The following is a 21017-nucleotide window of genomic DNA, read 5'->3' as shown; positions in this document are numbered from 1 at the left end:
AGAATTACAGTTCTTACAAATACCACAAACACATCGGTCAAGACTTAATCCTTCATGAACAGTGAATTCACTGGGCAAGTCAGCAGCTCCTCTCTGCAACACCCAACGCCACCACCGTGAGGAAACTCAGAAACTCAGCCAGGGCGCCCCCGCACAAGGGATAGTCTATCTTACTGTATCTATGGACTTGGATATTAGAACCACTTTTGAAAGATTAATTAATTCCTTCCCAAAGAGCACAGCAGCTCTGGACCCTGCCAAGCCGAGCCCAGAAGTCTTCTCTAGCAGCTGTCCCCTTTGACAGGCGACAGCGGTTCATACATCCAGCCCCTGCAACAGTTACTCGTACCTGAACAGCGACCAGCACAAGGAACTGTGGGAGACAACCCAAGAAGCTGATGACAGTTCTATGTTCAAACACACCACGAAGACCAAGGTCCAGATGCCCAACACCGCATCACTACCAAGACCCCCATGCATAACACTTTGAAGGCCAACGGTATGGGTTGCTAGCTATAGGGGGAATAAACAGCACATTTCTCTGACATAACATTTACGTTCTTCCAAGTCAAGAGCGCTTGTGACTGAAACCTGCAGTTCAGCAAGACCAAAGCAGCTTAGTAATTCATCTTGAGAGGCAGCCAAGCCACTACCTGAACACAGCCCAGAGGTACCTTCACTAGGCAACAGCTGACAGCAGAGGCCTACTCAACAATGTCATCACCAGCCCCAGCTGCAGAAAGCTGAGGCTCGGCTGTTTCAGTCATGTTTTTACATAACAAGGATTAACGGACTAAAATAGCGCATGCCACAGAACCTCCATATGGTGCAGTCTTTCAGTCAGAACCACTATTTGAAACACAGCCTAGAGCTCCGGTATGAACTACTAGATGCACAAGTCACTTTGTTAGTGTGCACGGTCCACAATGAGCTATTACCGCTGAGGACAGAAAGCCCAGGATAGCTGTGGATCGCTCAGCTCGACAGCAACCGAGAGGATGAGCAGCAACCAAACCAGCCCCCAAAGCTCATGTCGCTGGGCAACTCCAGGAACACCCTCATTTTGAACACCACCTGCTGCTTTGATGTCCTTTCCCTTACAAATAGTACAGTCAAATAAATAAAGGGCAGGAGGACTGATCAGGGCTACAGAGCAGTCCTGCACAAGGAGAGATGACTGGTGAATTTTAGCTTCTGGAAAAGAAACGGTAAAGAATATACGGGTTAGGTTATAAAAATCCCACACAAGACAGCAAGCAGGAACTGCACACTGTTATTCAGAGAACACATTGGAAAATAGTAAAAGTGATCAGGCAGAAGCTATAAAGAAAACACACTTTTACACGTACCGTACAGTAAAATATTGGAACTGCTGGCACAGGATGCTGCAAAATCCCCCCCAAATGAGTTAAAAAATTAGGCCACCCAATGGGCAAGGCCTTATTCAGATGCACAGTGCCTCTGGCTCAGGAACTTCTTAAGCAATAGTCTGCTAAGAACTGGGAAGAACACGCGACCACTGCCTCTCTCATTGTCTTACTCCTTCTAGCGAACACTAACCTGCCCACAGTAGTAATGGTAAAAATAACAGCTAGGTATTAAATATCTATTAATTTTTCTGGAAACAAAGAAACAAATCAAGAAATTGTAAACGCAGTTAAGACCCCACCTCAATGCCTAACCTCACCTTTGCCAAAGACCACCATATTTTTATTAGCCCTTATGAAATAACACAAAGAATTGGAGATGTTTAAGCTGGCATTTCCTGATTCATTTTCAAGGATCAAATGCTTTATTTTTTAATAAATGTTTTAATGTTTTCACATTTATTATTTTAATGTAGTCCCATTTATTATAGATGTAATTAACATGCTTGTTAACTTGAACAGAATATCTCAAAAGTTACGGGTTAATAAAATTTATGCTATTAAACCCATAACATAGTAAATGAAGTATTACTCTAGATAAATCAAGTTTGTACAAATAAACCATTATGAGTACAAATAATTTTCAATAATGTTCATAGAGAGCTATCAAAGCAGCTCTACATTATCAGCAGAATTCTTTTTAGAAAGCATTCTTTCAAATTGTTTTCCTGGAATTAACACATACTGCCAAAATGCACAAATCATTTTGAAAATGAGAAGTGCGTTGGACAAAAAACCACCACAGTTTAAACAACATATACCTTGTGATACCGCTACAGCATTTTTAGCTGTGTGGTATATAAGATAGAAAACTTATCTTTTCTCTGAATTTATTTTCCATGCAAACATTTTTGACTCAAAATGTTTTATTACATGAAAGCTTACAGAACTAAGTTCTGATAAATACAGGAAAAAATTCTGAATATGACATTTTTCTTAGAAAAATGTTGACAAGATTTAGGCAAAACTGATCTATTTCCTTAGGAATTGTTCTATTTTCTGTTATAAAACAGCTCAAATATTTTCTATGCTTTATACAAGATGAAATATGATGTACACATGAAATATGTTCATTTTACAAAGTAAAAAAAAAAGGTAGTGACAGCCTCAACAATTACATAATATACAACCATTACCTCTGTCCTTCCTACTGTCCACACTATTTCCTATTTATGCTGAAAGACTTAAAAAATTCTCCTTTGTTATTAGTGAGATTTTAAGTCTTAACCAGATGATTTTGATTCATTACTCATACAAAGAATGCTGAGCTAGTTGCTTCAAATGACTCCAGGCAGAACCATTATATATTATAAACTGCTGCAGCAACTGAATTCTACCACCAGCCCCCAAAACTTTACTTCCAATAAACTTGAGCACTTCACGATGTGTAGTTCAAAAAGTGTAAAAAAGTTTTTTTGGGGAAAAAAAATGTATTTAAATTTTATTATTATTATACACTGTGAAAGATGTTCCTTAAACACTTCCTTTGCAGGGCTAGAGTCGAAATGTATGACTTTAAGAATCAAATTTTTATTTAGAAAGGAAAAAAAAAACCCTCAAAAAAAAAAGCACCACCCCACGACATTTCTTCCCCTATCTCTAAAATCACAAGTGTGACTAGCTCAGGATGTTACAGTATTAAAAAACATTGTGAAAAGTAACAGAAAAAGTTGACACACATTCAAATGTGAAATTTAAAACAGTAATATTGCTTTTCCAATTTTTAACTCTTGAAGAAGAGGAAAAAAAGTCACCTGAAGTATTTCCTGAAAATATTGGTCAAACTTGCTTTCATGTCTGTGCAGCTGAAAAAATATACAGCTACAGAATGCCTGAAACACTTGTGATGTTTGAAAATTTTCATAAACCCTTCTCATGTAGCATTTGCGTCATAATCTGCAACACTTAGATTTATCACCCTACCTTCAGTATCTTTCAATTAACAAAGTTAAAAACCAATGCTTTTCAGACCATAAAGGTACAAACCCCTGAAACTGACAAAAACACCCGTTTTGCTAAGATCTTAACAGTTTTATTCACAAAATAAACAGCTTTGCCTTTCCAAAGTAAGAATTTAAAAGAAAGCCTCATAACAATACTTAGAAAAAAAGTGGTACTGAAAATTTGAAAAAATCTGAGAAAACTTACAAATGCAAACTATCACTTTGTACAAAATCTTTTTTTTAAGGAAAGTTCAGTAATAGATTTTAAAATACAGTTTTAATAGCTCAGAAATGCACATTGATTTCAAACTCTGGTTAGGTATTATTTTCGTCTGTGTGGAGAACTATCCCTTCGTCTGTCCTCATTCTTTCTGGGTTCTCTGTACTGGTCAGAGTAACGGCTGTGCTTCTCACGGTATTTCTCGGAACCATTTCTGTATCTGTCTTCTTGTTCCTCCTCTCTTGGACTTGAATTGTTATGGCCTCTCTCTCTAGATTTTGATCTTTCTCTTTTTCTGCTGCGATGTCCATTATCTTTGCTCCAGTGTCTGTAATTTTCATCATCAGACAAAGAAGCTCTTCTCTCTGCTTTCTTCAGTTTTGAATTACTGTGTTTATTTTCTAGATCCTTACTTCTTTCATGGTTCCTATCCTTTCCACTATGGTAACCATCTCTGCCATTGGACTCATCTCTGTGATGGTATTTTGATACGTCATCTCTCCTGTGTGATTCTCTCAAGTTCCGGTGATTTCTTTCTGATTTGCTCTCAGTATCACTTCTTTCCTCTTGCTGACGCCTCCTCATTTTCTTTTCAAGTGATTTCCTTTTCTTTTCTTGTTTTTTCCTGGAAACTTTTTCAGATTCTCTATTCTTCTTTTGCATTCTCTTTCTTTTGGCCTTAGGAACATCTGAAATTATAACGAATTATGGGAATAAGGTTGTATTTTAATTTACTAAGCTTAACTTGTTAAACTATGTAGAAAGTTCTAGAGAGTTTTGCCAGAGAACTTTTTTTGTGTACATATCTGAACAAAGGTTTCAAAATAATGAGCTTAGATGCTATTGCCCCCTCTCCTGCCCCCAACTGAGTGTCTCATGCAACGGGGGAAAATTCACCCATTCTTTAATTGAGCAGGGACTGATTATTTTTAAGTGTCTGCCCGCATTACAGTCCTTTTATTTTACATAAGGAGAAATTCTCCATAAAAGTGTGAACTGACCATCAAGCCCAAGACTACACTCCATTTTTCCTCTAAGCTTCAACAGTTCTCAGTAACTCCACTGTTCGCAACACAAGAACCTCATGTCATCAAAAATGTTCTGGGGTGATGTGCTGTGACCTTAAGAGCATACAAGTAAATTAGGGAATAGCCTTCTGCATTTATCCCATTTACTACACCTACACAGGTACCAAGATGTGATGCAGCTCAAACAAAAAAGAAACTTCTTCCTCAGTTTATGAAAAACACCCAACAAACCTGCACTTGAACGCAAAACACTACTAAGCAGTCAGTGTTAAAATAGAGTAACTCACTAAATGGCAATCTGACAAGATCTGCAAACCTGTTAACCAAAAAATTCTTGAATTATGTGAGATGTTTTCATATTTGAAAAGATTTGAAATTCTATGTACTGATGAAATTCCAACAATCTTGCTTCCACCCCTCCCCGCCCAGTTAATTGCTTAAGAGGGAACCGCTCAAATTTGTACAGATACGGCTGCCACTCACAAGTACCCCTCAGCAGGGCTTTTATCTCTTGGCTATCTGCAAGTGATGCCTGACTTTTGAGAACCTCTACCCATCATCATCTCCTTGTAGACTTGATGGAAAAGGACCAGGCATAGGCTGTAAAGTCATACATCAAAGGACTCCTACAAATAATTTTTTTTTAGAACGATCACCTTTCCCAGACCATCCAGTCTCTAGATAATTTACTTTTCCAATTACTTCCTGGAAAAGCTTATCAGTCAGCGGAGATTAAAAACAGCAGATGGGCAAAAAAATCTCCAACATTATCCTATGAGGAAACAGTGGCATGATGAAACTGCTTCAGATAGTGGTACCACAGCAACATAACAATGGCCCTCTGGCTCATTTTCAGGAGAAACAGTGACAGCTTTGTCAACAATTTAATTAAAACTATTTCTAAATACACAGTTGTCCTCATCTCAGTGGAAGAGGCCCTACTCTTCCTATTTGCTCTTTATAAGGAATCTCTAGATTTCACTTGACAGTACTTATCAGTAACAGCCACTTAAAACAGTCATCAATTCACCTTACCGTATGAACTACGGTACTATTAGCTAGCTGTTATATAATCACCTTTTGAAAATACCAGAGCCATAAACGGATTTAATAGCACGTCACCTGCATTCTACAGCAGCTGGCTAGCCTCACATCTGAACTAAAGCTTCCAGGCATTCTGAGAAAATGTGATGATGGATCAGTTCAGATAGATTAAATACATAAAAGTTTTTTTAAAGTGTTTTCCCAGAATCAGAAAAAGACCTGAGCAAATAAGTACAAAAGAACAAGATGCTTGATTACAGGCAAATTTTGTGTTCTGCTGGACCTGTTTTGGTTGGACTAACCTCTTCAGAGCAATGCTGAGCTATGTGGTAACATTCCACAGATTAACTGTCAGTAAAACAGTAATCTCCAATTTAGTGGTATGCTCAATTTCTAACCTGTAGGTTTTCTACTTTCACTTATACACAGCACTGTTAAAACACCGAAATAAAATGCCTTTCAACTCTACCAAGTTGTTTTAAAGATTTAAAAAGCTGCAAACACAGGAAGACTTGGAGTTATAACCAGTAACAGACCTCAACCAAGTTTACCATTAAAGAATAGTTATCTCTAATTAGCATTCTGACCACTGTATCTAAGTACACAAGAACCAGGGCAAAAAAGTGAAACCAGGCTGCAAAGATACAAAAATGGAAGTGTTAATGAATGTGTTCCTGAATGAAAAAAGGCCAAACAGTAAAAGAGAAGGTCCTAAATTTACAAAAATAAAGTGTTCGTACTAGCAGACTACAGACTCAGTTGGTTTGTCACTGAGGACTTGCCTCTCTGGTTCTTATCAAACAGCTCAGCAGAGCCGCAGCTGTCTATGCAGGAGCCATCTGGCTCTGCTGAACCAACGCCTCCTCTGACCCTGTTTAACTGTGCCCTCCTCTAATGCTTTGCCGTCATTAATGCGGTTAATGCGATGACACACAAATCAGACTTTGTACAGTAAGACTGCAATGGAGAACAGGGCATTTCCAAAGCACGAGCAGTTTACATTGCTTTTGTATTATTAATCAACATTTTCATTTCAAAGGCACGTAATAAATCAAATTAACTTTGAATCAGCAAGGTTCTGTACTATAGAAAGTCATGCTGTGTTATCATCTGCTCACGTTACATACAGTGGGGGACACTGCACACCTTAACCCTCACTAGCATGTACTTTGTAGATTGAACAGTATTTATGACACTTCAGGTCAAATAGATAGTAGAAGGTTCTATTTGCAGGATGGTATAAGGTGCTGAACACTAAGTATAATGCATAAAACTACAAAATACTCAGTTGTCAGCAAAAACATTCTTCTTGGAGATCTCCCTACAGACAAGAGCCTTCACTGTATCACCACATAAACTCTTCCTGAGGAAGAGGAATTAGAAATGGAGATCTGGAAGGCAAATAAAATTTAAACGCACAACTAGAACTGAACAATGTCATTTCTGACCCATGAATTAGTACATATTTATAGGGAAGGACAGAAGTAGTATTTCAGCTCACTCAAGCCATGCAAACAGGGAAGAAAAAAAAAAAAAAAAAAAAAAAGTTGTAGACAGGAGTCTCTACAGCTCAGCAATAAACATCCCACAGAGATACTGATAGGGAATGACTCTAATCCCTCCATCCTCCACTACACTGAAGTGATAGTACTGTGCAAAAGGTATCAACTGTGTAATCTACAGAACAATGCTCCTCACATATTTAAGTCTCTAAAAATGGAATTCAGTTTTTCTGAGTCTAAAATACGTTTCCATGAGCAAATTTAGTATTTTAAAACTTTCAAGTTTTTTTTTTAATTATTAGTTCTTAAAGCAGAGAAACTAATACTTTAGCTAGTTTTTCCTCAAAACAAGCACACATATAGAAACAAATAGGTACACAGAAGTAACTAGAAGTAAATGGTTGTAAAGCTACTGTTTAAGTACCTGAGTCACTACTGTTGTCACTGCTCGATGAGGAGTCACTGCTGCTGGATGACTCTGAGCTACTACTGCTGCTGTCAGAATCAGAATCTGAGGAAGAGTCTGTCTCTGAAGATGAAGATGAATCTGATGACTCAACATCTTGTTTCTGTGTCATTATCAGTTTTGGTGCATTTTTAAGATGCTCCCGTAATTCATCCCTAATTAACAAAATTTTTTTATTATTATTATTTTTCTTTAGCAGAGGGAAAGGGGAGAAGGAAAGTAAATATCAAATCAAAAAGTGTTCCTCACGTTAGTCCTCCAAGGCCAATAGAAGTGAAGAAATTGATTGCAAAGCGAGTGTTCCTTGGGTTATCCCGAGGCAATAATCCCTCAAAGAAAGGCTGCAATGTTCTGATGGAAAAAAAACCATCTACATTATACACCATGCAAGCTTATCACTAATTCTCATTTACACTGATAAACTGAAAAAGAAACTGCATGTATCTCCATAGAACAAAAGTTTTATCTTCATGCATTTTTCAATACCTTCATTGTTTCTATCTGATGTATCTAACCAAAATGCTATTTAAAAACTTGCCGTTTTATGAAAACAGATCTTTTCACACATACAAGAATTACGTACATACTGTCAGATTATGATAACAGAAAGCCTGATTTTATGAAGCCCTGAAGAGACCTGTGAAATCACAGTAGCCTGTGATAGCAAAGGGTAATACTTGTTGACCGAGAAGTTCAAAGATCTAAGTACCTATCCTGAAATGCCACCAAACAGGGCCCTAAGTACAGTTTCAAGTTTAATTTTACATAAACTAAAGCATCTACTAAATTCTCCATCATACAGAGAAGAAATCCCAGTTTACAGGAAATAGCTCAAGCAACTGAAAGGAATACTGCCAGAACGCAACGCATTAAATCACATACAGGCCTAAAAGGATATATTACTTACACTACACTTAAGGATAAGCAACCAATCCTAAAAAAAAAAGTTTTGTTAGAAAAAAAAGTCACAGTAACAGTGCCAGGTCCTGCACTTGGGTCACAATAACCTCATGCAGTGCTACAGGCTTGGGGACGAGCAGCTGGAAAGCTGCCTGGTGGAAAAGGGCCTGGCGGTGCTGGCTGACGGCTGGCTAAATGTGAGCCAGCAGTGTGCCCAGGTGGCCAGGAAGGTCAATAGCATCCTGGCTTGTATCCACAGTAAGTGTGGCCAGCAGGGCCAGGGCAGTGATTGTCCCCCTGTACTCGGTACTGGTGAGGCTGCACCTCGAATCCTGTGTTCAGTTTTGGCCCCCTCACGGCAAGAAGGACATGGAGGTGCTGGAGCGTGTCCAGAGACGGGCAACGGAGCTGGTGAAGGGTCTGGAGCACCAGTGTTATCAGGAGTGGTTGAGGGAACTGGGGTGGTTTAGTCTGGAGAAGTGGAGGCTCAGGGAGGATCTTATTGCTCTCTACAACTGCCTGACAGGGGGTTGTAGGCAGGTGGGGTCAGTCTCCTCTCCCAGTTAACAAGCAACAGGACAAGAGGAAATGGCCTCAAAGTTATGCCACGGGAAGTTCAGACTGGATATTAGGAAAAATTTCTTCACTGAAGGGGTGGTCAAGCATTGGAACAGGCTGTTCAAGGAAGTGGTTGTGTCACCATCCCTGGAGGTATTTAAAAGGCGTGCTAATGTGGCACTTAGGGACATGGTTTAGTGGTGGACTTGGCACTGCTAGGTTAATGGTTGCACTCTACAATCTCAAAGGTCTTTTCCAATCTAAACAATTCTTATGATTTATTTTACAGCTGTATAGCTGACAATACATAGAAACAGACTTGCACTTGGAAAATTCTTACACAAGCTGAGTATCATTGGGAAAACAATAAATAAAAGATACATCTCATAAACAGCCATGCACATACATAAACTCAAATTGATGGTAGCACACTCAGCTAATGGGACTCTTTGCAATGACTAAATCTGTACATGAATATTCTTGAAGTACTGTAGCTACAGAACTGCAGTCTTAGTTAAACTTGAAAACAGAGTTCTTATCTGCTCTTTTTCAGATAAAGAAACTAATCAAATTTACAGTTTTGAAAATAAATTTTCAACTTACTCATCTTTTAATCTTGCATTTAGATTAGGTAGTCCCATATATTCACTGAGTTCCTGAAAGAATATTTTTACAAAAATTCTACTGGAGGATGTGGTAGTTTCTTCACTCAGTATTATACATTCAAGGACCTGAAAGTATTTAGAAAAATATTTAGAATCCCCCCCTTAAGTATAAACACATGTTCTTTTATTTACCTAAAATCTTTGTTCTTACAGAATAACCAATTTAGACTGATTCTGAATACACACACACACACTCCCAATAACATAAGCCCTGTAATTCCTAGTCAAGACTTTCTTCCTCAAAAATTCTTTTATACCACCTGGGAGCAGCTTCTGATCAATTTATGCTAGTAATTCTTTAAGGATTTATTTTATTCAGGAAAGCTCCACAAGAGCAAGTCAGATGTGTGAACGTCTCACAATTAAAGATTAGGGACTGTAGTTCTAAAGGGGTGAAATATCTGGACTGACTTGTGCATGCCTGAAGAATGACAGTTAGGCTAGGCTACGAACCAAGAATAAAACAGTATGAAAAGAGAAGTTACCTTGACACTTATTTCTTCATTTTTAATGTCACATCATTATATCTCAGTATGAAAACTATTTTTGGTTATTTGGCACTTAAATGATAAAATGGCAGTATTTTTTAATTTCTTATAGTTCTGCTATTTACATTGCTGATTAAAAGTTCAAAATTCTCAAAAAAAAGAGTACATTTTAATCAACCAATTCCAGCTGAGCTCCATAAAATAACAGCTTAAATCAACTCCTTAAGAAGTGGGGGGAGGGAGGATCATGATGCACTGGAGGCAGAAAGAGGAGATGGAGCAAAAGAATTGTTCAACAGTGTCTGAGAAGATACTTAAAATAATCCAGTTTGCTAAAAATACAAGTAGTTTCAAATTGTAGAATAAATACTAAAACTAATGTATTATGCATTATTTCTGAATACTGGAGATTAATTATTGAAAAAGAAATCTAGGACAATAGCCTTTTTCACTTACACTCCAGGGAATTGAATCGGTGTACAGGAGATGAGCAAACATCTTGGCAACGTTCCTCAGTTTGTTCGTTTCCAAACGATGAATAGTATCATATTGTTCTTTGAAAATAGCTTCAAAGGATTCCATATATTCTTTTTTTAACATGCAGAAACGCTGCGACAACATTGCACAATTCAAACAACCAGATTAAACAAAATATTAAACATGCAAATAACCTACATCTAAGTGACCTAATGGTGCAAATATTTACTGAACTATTTTCCTTTTAAATAACCATTTGAGGAGAAGAACACACCTTCAAATGAATACATTTTATTGTTTTAGCAGTTTGTCAAAACAAAAAGCTTATCTGCATTGCAAAGTAGTAATTATCAGTTTTGAACTACAGCAAATTATCCAGCAATTTCCTTTACTTCTGTACATCCACTATTTTCACCTGATGTAACCCCATTAAATGTAACTTTTTTCATTACATCATTGAATGACTATTTAAAATTAGAGAGGCAGCAGGGAACACAGAGGCAAGATACTCTGGATGTAAACATTCCAAAGAACATGGAAATTAACGTTCATATTCTACCAAACGTGTAGATTTGTATGGTTAGTGCTTTGTAACCAACTGTCAGCAGAAGTACCACCTCAAATACTGGATAAAATAAAATACAAATGGAAAAAACCCTTCCTTTCAGCATAATTACTCCCTTGAGAAGTAGTTTATCTTAACTAGTCAGATCTGATAATATCATAGATAAGGAAAATTTAACTAAGCGATAACTGCAACTAAATTAGCAATTAGTTACAGAAAAAGAAAGAGCTTGCTGTTTACTGAAAAACAAACAAAACCCCCCCACACCCACAACCTCAGGACAGTAAATATTCAGTCTTGTACTCTAAATAAAACCTACTAAGAAGAGTCTCCAAACTTCATCCTCAGCACTGTAAAAAGGGTATTTTATGGTACCTCATAATACTTTTACCCCTCTTTAATACCATTGCTTTGCCACTGATTTATTGTTCTATCGCAATGAGAAAAGAGGGAGGCAAAAAAGCAACAATATGACGAGGAAATGAGTTCTCTCATTCTGAACTCACTATGTTTATCATAATCAAAATGTTAATTCAATCCACTAACACAACCAACCAACTAATATAACCATTTTCAGAATGATAAAAACCCTATTAGTTTCATTTATCCATTGAAGATTGTTTGACACACAAAAATTAGAGTAAACCAATGAAATTAACTACTATGAAGTGTAAAATCTAAAACCACAACTCACCCCTGCCAGTAACCCGAAGAATTTCTCATACGTTCTTTGCTGGGCACAGCAATCAAGTATCATATTGCAGAGTTCTTTCTGGTTTAAGAAAAAAAATAATAAAATATTTCTCTAGGTAAATTCACTCTAGCAGCAGAAAAAACCCATCATTACTAAGCACCAAAATACCGGAGAAAGCCTTACATGGTTGTGAGCTCTGAAATAAGAGCATTTACATAAAACTTCATTGGTAACTTAATTTATAGAAATTGAGAAATTCAGAAAGCTACTTATCTGGGACATGCATATGAACTTTTGCCATTCAAACTCCCTGTTCTGCTTAAGCTAAAATTTATGAGTTAACACACTGTACATCTAACCAAAAAAGATCAAAACTAATTCACAAACTGACTATACCACAGTACAAAAAGGAGTTATAAAATAGAAAGGTAAGGCTTTGAGGGCTTTTTTTGGTGGTTTTGGTTTTGTGTGTTTTTTGGTTTTTTGTTTGTTTTTAAATAGTACCAATCCCTGCATTTATACGAAATGAAGATTCTTTGCAACTTCCAAACATCACAATGGCTTCAAGACAAGCCATTTGGAAACTCAGATACAATGTGATGCTTAGCAGCGTATTTCTAAAATCAGACATTATCTGTAGATTTTGTATGTACTAGTATCTTTATTTAGCCATAATTTGCACAACAAGCTCTGCTTACCATAAGCAAGCAGAAGGCAGTGTTTCACTGCAATTGCTTCACCAGAGAGGCCTGAGGGTGATGTTCAGAAAGACTAAACTCAACCTTGCAAGGCCAATATGCCTAGACTTCCTCTATAACCAAGAGAGCAACAGACACTTTTCTAAAGAAACTGGTTTAGGCTCATGTTCTGAATCAGCCCCTACAAAAGCAACTCTCCTTCTTGGCCAGGAAGGAGCAGAGGAAGCCTAGCTAGATTAACCTCCCAAGGCTTTTGTGCATCCCCCCCCCCCGAGAGCCTGCCTTCCATTTTTTCCCGGTCTCTGTGGTGGACACAGATGTAATGCACCAGCTATGGCAGTCCTGCAGAAGATGCTCCTCTTCCATTGATACCAACTATCCAGAACAGTCTTTTTGGAGTACATGTTGTCTGGCTCCCTTTCTCCTCGTTCTCCAGTACCATCACCCCAAGATTATCAAATCAACCTCTGGCAGCTACCTCCTCCTATTCTTCATGCACACCAAAGCAGAACCAGAGGGAAGCACACACAGGTGGATTCTGATTTGCATCTTGCCTCTAGGAACAGAGCCCTTCAGTGGCTAAGAGCAGGGATCTGGGCAAGTAAGCATACACGAGGTTAAAACAAAGTTACAGACTGTAATATACCTACCAACTGGTTAGGGCACATTTTGAAACATTAAGACAAGTGAAGCAGACATTTTAATATCAATTAAGAGCCATGAAATACACGGTACTTAAACAAGACTGGAGTTTTTCACCATCTTTTTTTTTTAATTACTTTTTTCTCGTAAAACAAACTCCATAGCATAAACCAATTCATGACATTCCCAAATAGGTCCTTGGCTGTCAGTCATGTACTTTTATGATTAGCTTAACTTCTTCAAACTAATAATAATGCTCACCTAAAAAAATACCTGATAATTTAAAGCATTTTGTCCTCTTTATATCTTACACCAGTTTACTGTAACATACACCAGATTTCATATTCTCCCACTTGTGCCATTTTTCCAAGCATGTATTCTGAAAAGAAACATTTTGCTCATCCCAAATTCTCAAAACAAATAAAAAGCCAACCATGCTGAACAAGAAAAAGATACCCCCTCCAACTAACAAGGCAGCAATGTATCAGACTTACAGATGTGTTTAAAGGCATTCCTTTCAACACTCTCACACTGCATTAGTGTGATGTATTAAAATGCATATTAACTTTTTATATTATCGTGGTTTACAGTAATGCTGAAGTTAATCAGTTTTTAAACAATAAAAAGGGTAAAGTGCTGATGCCACTGCTAATAATGTCAGCAAGACTTGAAAAACAAATTACTTTTTCTTCCTCATCTTAAATGCAATTACAACATTGGTATCCCCTGTGGTTTACAGTAATTAAGTATTTTAACATTTTAATTAAATATTACAATGATTTCTAGGAGGGTATTTTGAATAACCACAAGCATGAAAACAGTTTTGCCCACAGACATTCTTGCCAGCATTATCTAAACAACTCGAGGTTAGGACTAGAGTTAACAGTCTTCCAGATTAAAAATTAACAAACTTTAAAATGATTTAATTATTTTTTGAGAGATGGGACAAGTTCACATGACAGTCCTAGCTTCCTTTCTAGCTTTTAAAGGTTAACTCATCTCTGTACTCCCAATGATAATACTTCTAGTGATGTTTATGGAAGGAAGAGCCCAAGTTTTTTGGTTCATCACTTGCTTTGAAGAATGCAATGAATTTGTTTCTCAATTTTACAATTTATATACTATGTTATTCAACAGTTTTCATACAATGCTCAATAAGTAACTATGCAGCTTCATTAAGAAAATATGTATAACTATCTGATCTGTAAGTAGAACACTTGGAAAATATCTGACATCTCATACAGATGGTGAATGATCTTTTGCAAAGACCCTTAATTCATTATTGTGTCATGGAAAAAAAGGCACTTCCCCAAACTGCTAAGACAGAAGATAAGGAGAAAGCTCCCTCTAATACACTGCATTTCTTACAGATCTCCCTAAATATTTCTTACCAACTCTTACCCAAACAGAATAATGGTTCAACCTAACATGGGAAGTAACATCCTACATTTAAAGGGTAAACTAGCAAGAGAGAAAGAAAAAAAAAACCAAAACCCAAACAAACAAAAAACCCGGACTCACTTTTTCCCCCCAGCTTTACCATTTTAAAAAGCAAACACACCCTGCCCCACTCTATATTGTCCCAGCTTCACACAAAGGCTATGTTCACTGCAGATAAACAGCTAAAGCAACTCAGCTTTCTCACTCCCTTCTCATCATGCGTTTCTTCTTACACTTAGTACTTCCCCCTCCCCCCCCCTTCCCCCATTCGCTTGTTTTTTGATATGTATTTTAAGATTTGCACATTCAGCCAAGACTGCAATCTTGGAGCTGCCCCACAGGCTGCCTCCAAAAAGTCTCCTTCTCCCCTCCCTAGTTGGAAGCAATGTTATTTCCACCCCCTCGCTCCCTTGCCAGCCACACAGCTCTGTTCCATGCATTGCATACGTAAGCTGAAGCAATCATGAGACATCCCCACCCTGTAAGCTAATGTAGCTTCTTAAAATATAAAACTATCAATGCCAGCACTTGGTTTCTACAAGTTTCTTCATGGAACTAAAGGAACTGATTTGCTGGAAGCAAGCCTAGTAAAGGACACAGGCTGGTTTAAATCAATATGAAATTGGAATTACATGAAATTACTGCCTTGCATTTCATACATTTGCACTGCTTTTACAGATGCTACATTTTTCCTTTTTCCTCTTATTTCAGTTGAAGTGTATTTTAGTTTCACTTACTACCTTAAAAGCTTTCCCTACTGCTGCATATTTTAATGTAACTGTCACATGTGCCTATTTTTTTCCATCATCTCTCCTCTTTTTCTTCTTTATTCATTGAGTTGCCACATAAAGACAAGGTTGGCAAAGCCACAGAAGATGCTTCAGCAGCAAGTGGTCTCTTGGCAAACTACAGGCAGTGCTTTTGGCAGCTTACTATACTGTCTTCAGGTTTGTCCTATGTTTGGTCAGCTAATGGTCTTTCACAATTTTTATTGTCCCTTTCTTTATTACTTTTAACCTCAGCTTGTTTTATATTTAGAGCAAAGTATGCTTAAAGCTGAATATTGTTATCAAAAATCTTGCAAAAATAAGACTTAAAACATTTGACACAGGAATCATTAACTGGACATAAGGACAGACATATTTTTAATCATGCTGCTACAGGCCTGCAACACACGCACACACACACAAGTCTGGCAACATCAAACATTAAAAGCTACTCTGCTACTCTTCCACCTGAAGGCTACACATGCAAAACTTAATTTTAAGTGTGCCGTTGAGGTAATCTGAGCAATTCCATCTCTTTAGGTGAAATAAATATATATGTCTTAGGAAGGTCAAAGTCCAGGCAGAATTCTAGCTAACGCCTGCTATCAGTAACACACAAATATAGCATAATTCTGTGATGTCTTCTGTACCTTCATTTTTGCAGACATCAACATATACCACAACATACACAGAAAAGGCAATGAGATTCCCAATTATATAATGAAACTGGCTATTTTTGCCTCATTAGTATCTTTAATGTCAAAGATATGCAATTTTAGAAAACTTTGTTTTATGCTTATTAGAAATATTTTAACATAAGTATCACCTGCCACATTTATAAAGCACAGGCAGCCTACTTTCCAAAAAATTAAGCTTTAAGAACTCATGTTGGTTAAAAATTAGTTTTAGCTTTTTTTAGAAAAAGTATTTTCTGGTAAAGAAATCAGTAAGAGCTGAAAAACGTAAACTCATTAAAAGTTATGCACATATGCTCAAATTAATCTTATCTAATGGATATCATGTATTTAAGGAAGTAGCATCCCATATCAGTATGGTTTAAAAGACCTCATTTAATCCATTACTAATTATTTGAAGTGATATTCTGACTAATCCCTCTACATGCTTAAATGATTCCTCCCGTCAAATTTCTCCTATCCTTGTGTGATCCACAAGCCTATGAAAAATAACCCCTATTCCATCCTTCTGGTCATTCAAGATATCTCAGGTCAGCCAAAGCAACTAATTCATTCCCACCTACTGAACTATTTAGAAACTGTTTTCAATATTAAGTATGTAATCTACATTACTAACTGATGAGAATAAAAGAGGGTAAACTGGTTCCACCAATGGGTCTTTCCAAATTTTAACCTAATACCCAGATTCTGTACCTGTATGTGCATTTCCTGATGTTCTAACTCTTCAGGGATTACACTGATGCCAACGGCACTGCATGTTACGCAAATTAAAGCCACTGAAGAAGCATTATCTTGCCTATCAAAATTTCATATCCCAACTATAGAGTGTTCAGAAGCAGGGATATTTTTTTTTTTTGATGTTGTAGTCTTTTGAGGCTCCTACAAGTGTGAAAACCAGGTCCAAATTACTATGTAATTTGTAAAAACCTTGATCAGTGTAAAATGGCCAGACAGTAACATAATACAAACAAGTATACAAATCAACATTTTTACTTGAAAAATGTAAAATTTCTAGTGGGAGCATGGACCCACCTCAAACTCAAGGCTACTAATAGCACTAACAATTCCTTTCATTCTTCAACACCTTTTGAAGACTCCTGAGGAACAGACCTCAGATTGCTTTTCAACTTGTGATCTAAACATCTCTAGCATCAAGTAAATTATCTCAATTTTAAAATATAATTCAGAAGCCATATAAGCTTACCTATGTATCTTATGTACTGAATAAACACTGTAAACTGATGGACTGTCTAAAATATTCTTAGGATCAAACAGATCATAAAGAGATAGCCAAAAAGTTTAGGGAACAATGTCCCGTAGGTAGGGATTAGTTACTGCACCCCGAACTAAGAAACTGCTGCAAACGCACACAAGTCCTTTCCAACATAAAGGAGACTGGGCTGAGGGCCAGCTTCTTTCAGAAGTTTTGAAATATACTACAAACATTCAGCTATCAGGAATTAAGAACCTAAAAAAATATATGAAATATAATATGTAATGAATATAATATAATGATTATTTTACTGTTATTTATCATACTAAACCATCTGGAAACAAAGAAAACTAATGCTTCAAGCCAGGCTGATGTTCAGATAAGCAGTTAAAGAGTAAGATCACTTTGATTTTGATAGAACTGGCAGAGTTAAGGCAATCTATTTTAAAAGAAGTACAGCTATATTTAATGACAAATCTGAACTAAATGCTATGATAGTCCAAGTTAAAATAGTAGATTGTTCAGAACACCAGGTGTATCCATGCCATTAGACTTACAGTTCCAGAGAGTAACACCAAAAGAAGCAGGGAAATAAAGGCAGTTTATGCATTAACAGAACTCCAATTAAACATATTTTTAACCACAATGTCAGAGTTAGTGCTATGTACTACTTTTTAATTGATAAATTATGAAAATTCAGATTGATTCAGCATCTCAGGCCCACAAAAAGGCCTGCTTCAAAAGATGGGAAATCTACTGGAGTATGATCATCACCATTTACAGGCAGCAGCAAACCTGTGAACTAATCACGGTGCAGCTGCCAAACCTACCAGTTACAATGCCCTGTAACAAAGGAAACTGATCAATCGAAGAAATCATCAGCTTGATCAGAACATAATTACCAGCTTTAGACAATCCCACTCTATACCAGTTTCCTGGACTACATTCTCACTGAATGTCAGGTCAAAACAAGTACTTCTGCTATATTCAAGACTCAATGCATAAATAGCACAAGAGACACTGACACCCCCACCTCTTCAACTATGACTGTTTTGAGCAAGTGTGACACCATCCTGTAAAAATGAAAATGTGTCAAACATGCATAATTTCTTTCAAGAAGGCTATGCCTACAATAACTTTTTTCTCTTCTATTAAATAAATAAACAAAAAATCCTATGACCACTACTTTTGTCTGGGCTAACTGCATTGAAGGGCAGATATTCCTACAGAAGAGGCTCTAATTTAATTTAGCAAAGTTCCAAGCATTGCTGTATACAAGTTTAGTTCACATTACAACCAAAAAAAACCACCAACCAACCAAAAGTCTAAAAGCCAATCTGTTTTACACACATTTTCAAAGATCAAGAACATATGTTAGGTTGTCCCCAGCTCCACCCTTTGAGGGAGACTGGGCAACAAGGCAAGACATTTATTTCCCTTTCTGCTCTCAGCTTGAATGACGCTAAGCAAATTTTAAAATTAAATATTCTGTAGACAGTCAATTTAAAAAAAGGAAAAAAAGAAAAAATATCTATATTCCTCATATGTTTTCCTAAAGATGGATCAATTCTCTAGCTAAGTAGTTGTCACTTCAGTCTAGATTCGTATCACTGTGAGGATCCTCAATTCCTTTCAATAAAAATATCAGAAACTGGAATGTACTCCTCCAAGAAGAGAGGCAACAAAAATCTCTTAAGGGAAAGCATTAAGTAAAAAGCCTATTTCTGACATTTTAGTCAGGCTTGCTTGTTTGCTTTCCTCATAGTTCAGAAGCCAGAACAACTGGTAATACCATACTCCTCTAACTACAGTTTTAATTTATTTAAATTTTTGTCTCTGGTAATGCATGTGATTAATGCAGCTTTAACACAGATGATAAGAGTACTTTTTAAAAAAGAGAAGTAGTGTTCTCTGTGAGACTGAGCATATGGCTAAAAAGCAACCATAAAGTTTGTTTAAAACAGCAGGGAGTACAACCAAAGTGTTTCAACTTCTGATCTGCAGGCTTCAGTTGGATCTAATAACACCAAGAAAAGCAAGCCTCCTCCTGTTAAACCTACTGTGAAAAGGAAGAAATTCAACTACTTTAATTTGTTTTTTCCTTAAAAAATAAAAAATCAGCAATCAACACATGAGAATTAATGCAGAAGAGCAGAACTAAGATACTACAGTGTGTCGATCAACAACAACAATAACAAAGCAATAAACTCCTTTGTTAAAGCCTAAGAATCTATATGGAAGAGTATGAGGGAACAAGAGAGTCCCAATGCACAGGAGACGCATACAGTCGTCTTCATACCTGAGTTACAGTAACAGCATTCACAGATCTGAAATAAAGGAAGCAGAGGCATGCTAGGTTAGTAAGAGTCCACTTCGAACCTAATCCTCAAGTGGGGATGGATGCCAGAACAAGAGATAAAGTAGTAAAATGTAGAGGGTTCTTATACCTGGGCAACAATTCAGGAAAGAGGTCAGAAACAAAGAGGCGGGGGTGAAAATAAAACAATCGGAAGCAGGAAGACTGTGATACCATTTAATCTGCTGAAGTTGTAAGTAAGAGTAAAAGGAAAAACAAAATTAATTTGAACATGCTTTTAGTAATCTATTTAGGAAAATTCTCAGAACTGAGAAAACCTACAAATTTTTTATTTTTTTTTAAGAAACAGTGGTAGAATAAGAGAGGATCTACAAAGCAACACACACATGGGGATCCTGAAAAATCTGTAATATGAAAGAGACACTGTGAAAAAGTATCAGGAAGAAGACGTGTGACAAAAAAATTAATATAAATGTCCAGAAGCCATTTTGAAACAGGCAATGTAAAACCACAGAGGAGCAACACTTTTGCTCATGTAAGGTAACTATAACACGCCAAAATAGAATACAGACTGAGGAAACCTGAAAGGTTACAAAAAGACAGAGAACCAAGAAAGCACATTGCTTTTATCTATCAAAGACTAATAAAATACAGAAGAAACTAATACATTTTCAAAGATTTAATTTTAACAACGAAAGAAGGGCCCCTTTGACACAGAAGACAACATCAAACATGCTGGAGTCATCTGAAAAAGGATTAAAAAGGGCAAGAAACTCATCAAGCATAATCAGGAGGGCAGTTTAAAGACAGATCCAGATACAAGAAGCAGATATTATATTTCCAGAATCCTGGAGCAAAAATAAATGAAGGGGGAGGGGAAGTGTCAAGGAAAAAAGAAAAACTGGAAAGCTGGAAATGAAAACTGAGCTTGTGAACCTGGAAAAGAAAACGTGGTTTCTTGAGAAAGAAAAATAGGACACTGCAGTAGGCAAACTTTTCACCCAAAAAAGGGGTACAGGAAAAAATAAAAGGACAAGGAGAAGGAAATGAATCGGTATTTTGAAGGAGAATATACAGTTAAGACTAAAAATTAAATGCATGCAAATCAGATGGGAAGCAGAAGATGATGAATGTTTCTGTTTAACAGCATCATTCACTTCAGAAAAAGCAGCATTTCAGTTCATGGCAAAATGAAAAATGTGTTCATCTCAAGTCAGAATACAACAGTTTTAGGCTAACAAATAAAAAAAGACTGCTGACATTCCCCT

General features: G+C 36.9%; 1 protein-coding gene across 2 annotated transcripts in view; it reads right to left on the bottom strand.

Annotated features, from left to right (window-relative positions):
• Positions 1-2929: 2929 nt before the first annotated feature.
• CWC22 (CWC22 spliceosome associated protein homolog) overlaps positions 2930-21017 on the bottom strand; it is a 34096-nt gene continuing 16008 nt past the window's right edge. For both annotated transcript variants that reach the window (XM_080400366.1, XM_080400367.1), the window contains exons 15-20: positions 11978-12055; positions 10698-10850; positions 9692-9819; positions 7880-7981; positions 7589-7785; positions 2930-4279 (exon numbers count right to left, since the gene is read on the bottom strand). In XM_080400366.1, the coding sequence (XP_080256492.1) occupies positions 3693-4279; positions 7589-7785; positions 7880-7981; positions 9692-9819; positions 10698-10850; positions 11978-12055 (1245 nt within the window). In that variant the 3' untranslated portion in view covers positions 2930-3692. The remainder of the gene's footprint in view (positions 4280-7588; positions 7786-7879; positions 7982-9691; positions 9820-10697; positions 10851-11977; positions 12056-21017) is intronic.

Source organism: Falco punctatus (genome assembly GCF_963210335.1).
Source record: "Falco punctatus genome assembly, chromosome: 8".
In the NCBI taxonomy this organism is placed as follows: domain Eukaryota; kingdom Metazoa; phylum Chordata; class Aves; order Falconiformes; family Falconidae; genus Falco; species Falco punctatus.
Note: the sequence above shows the minus strand (reverse complement) of the source record. Positions and strands in the feature narration are given on the sequence as shown.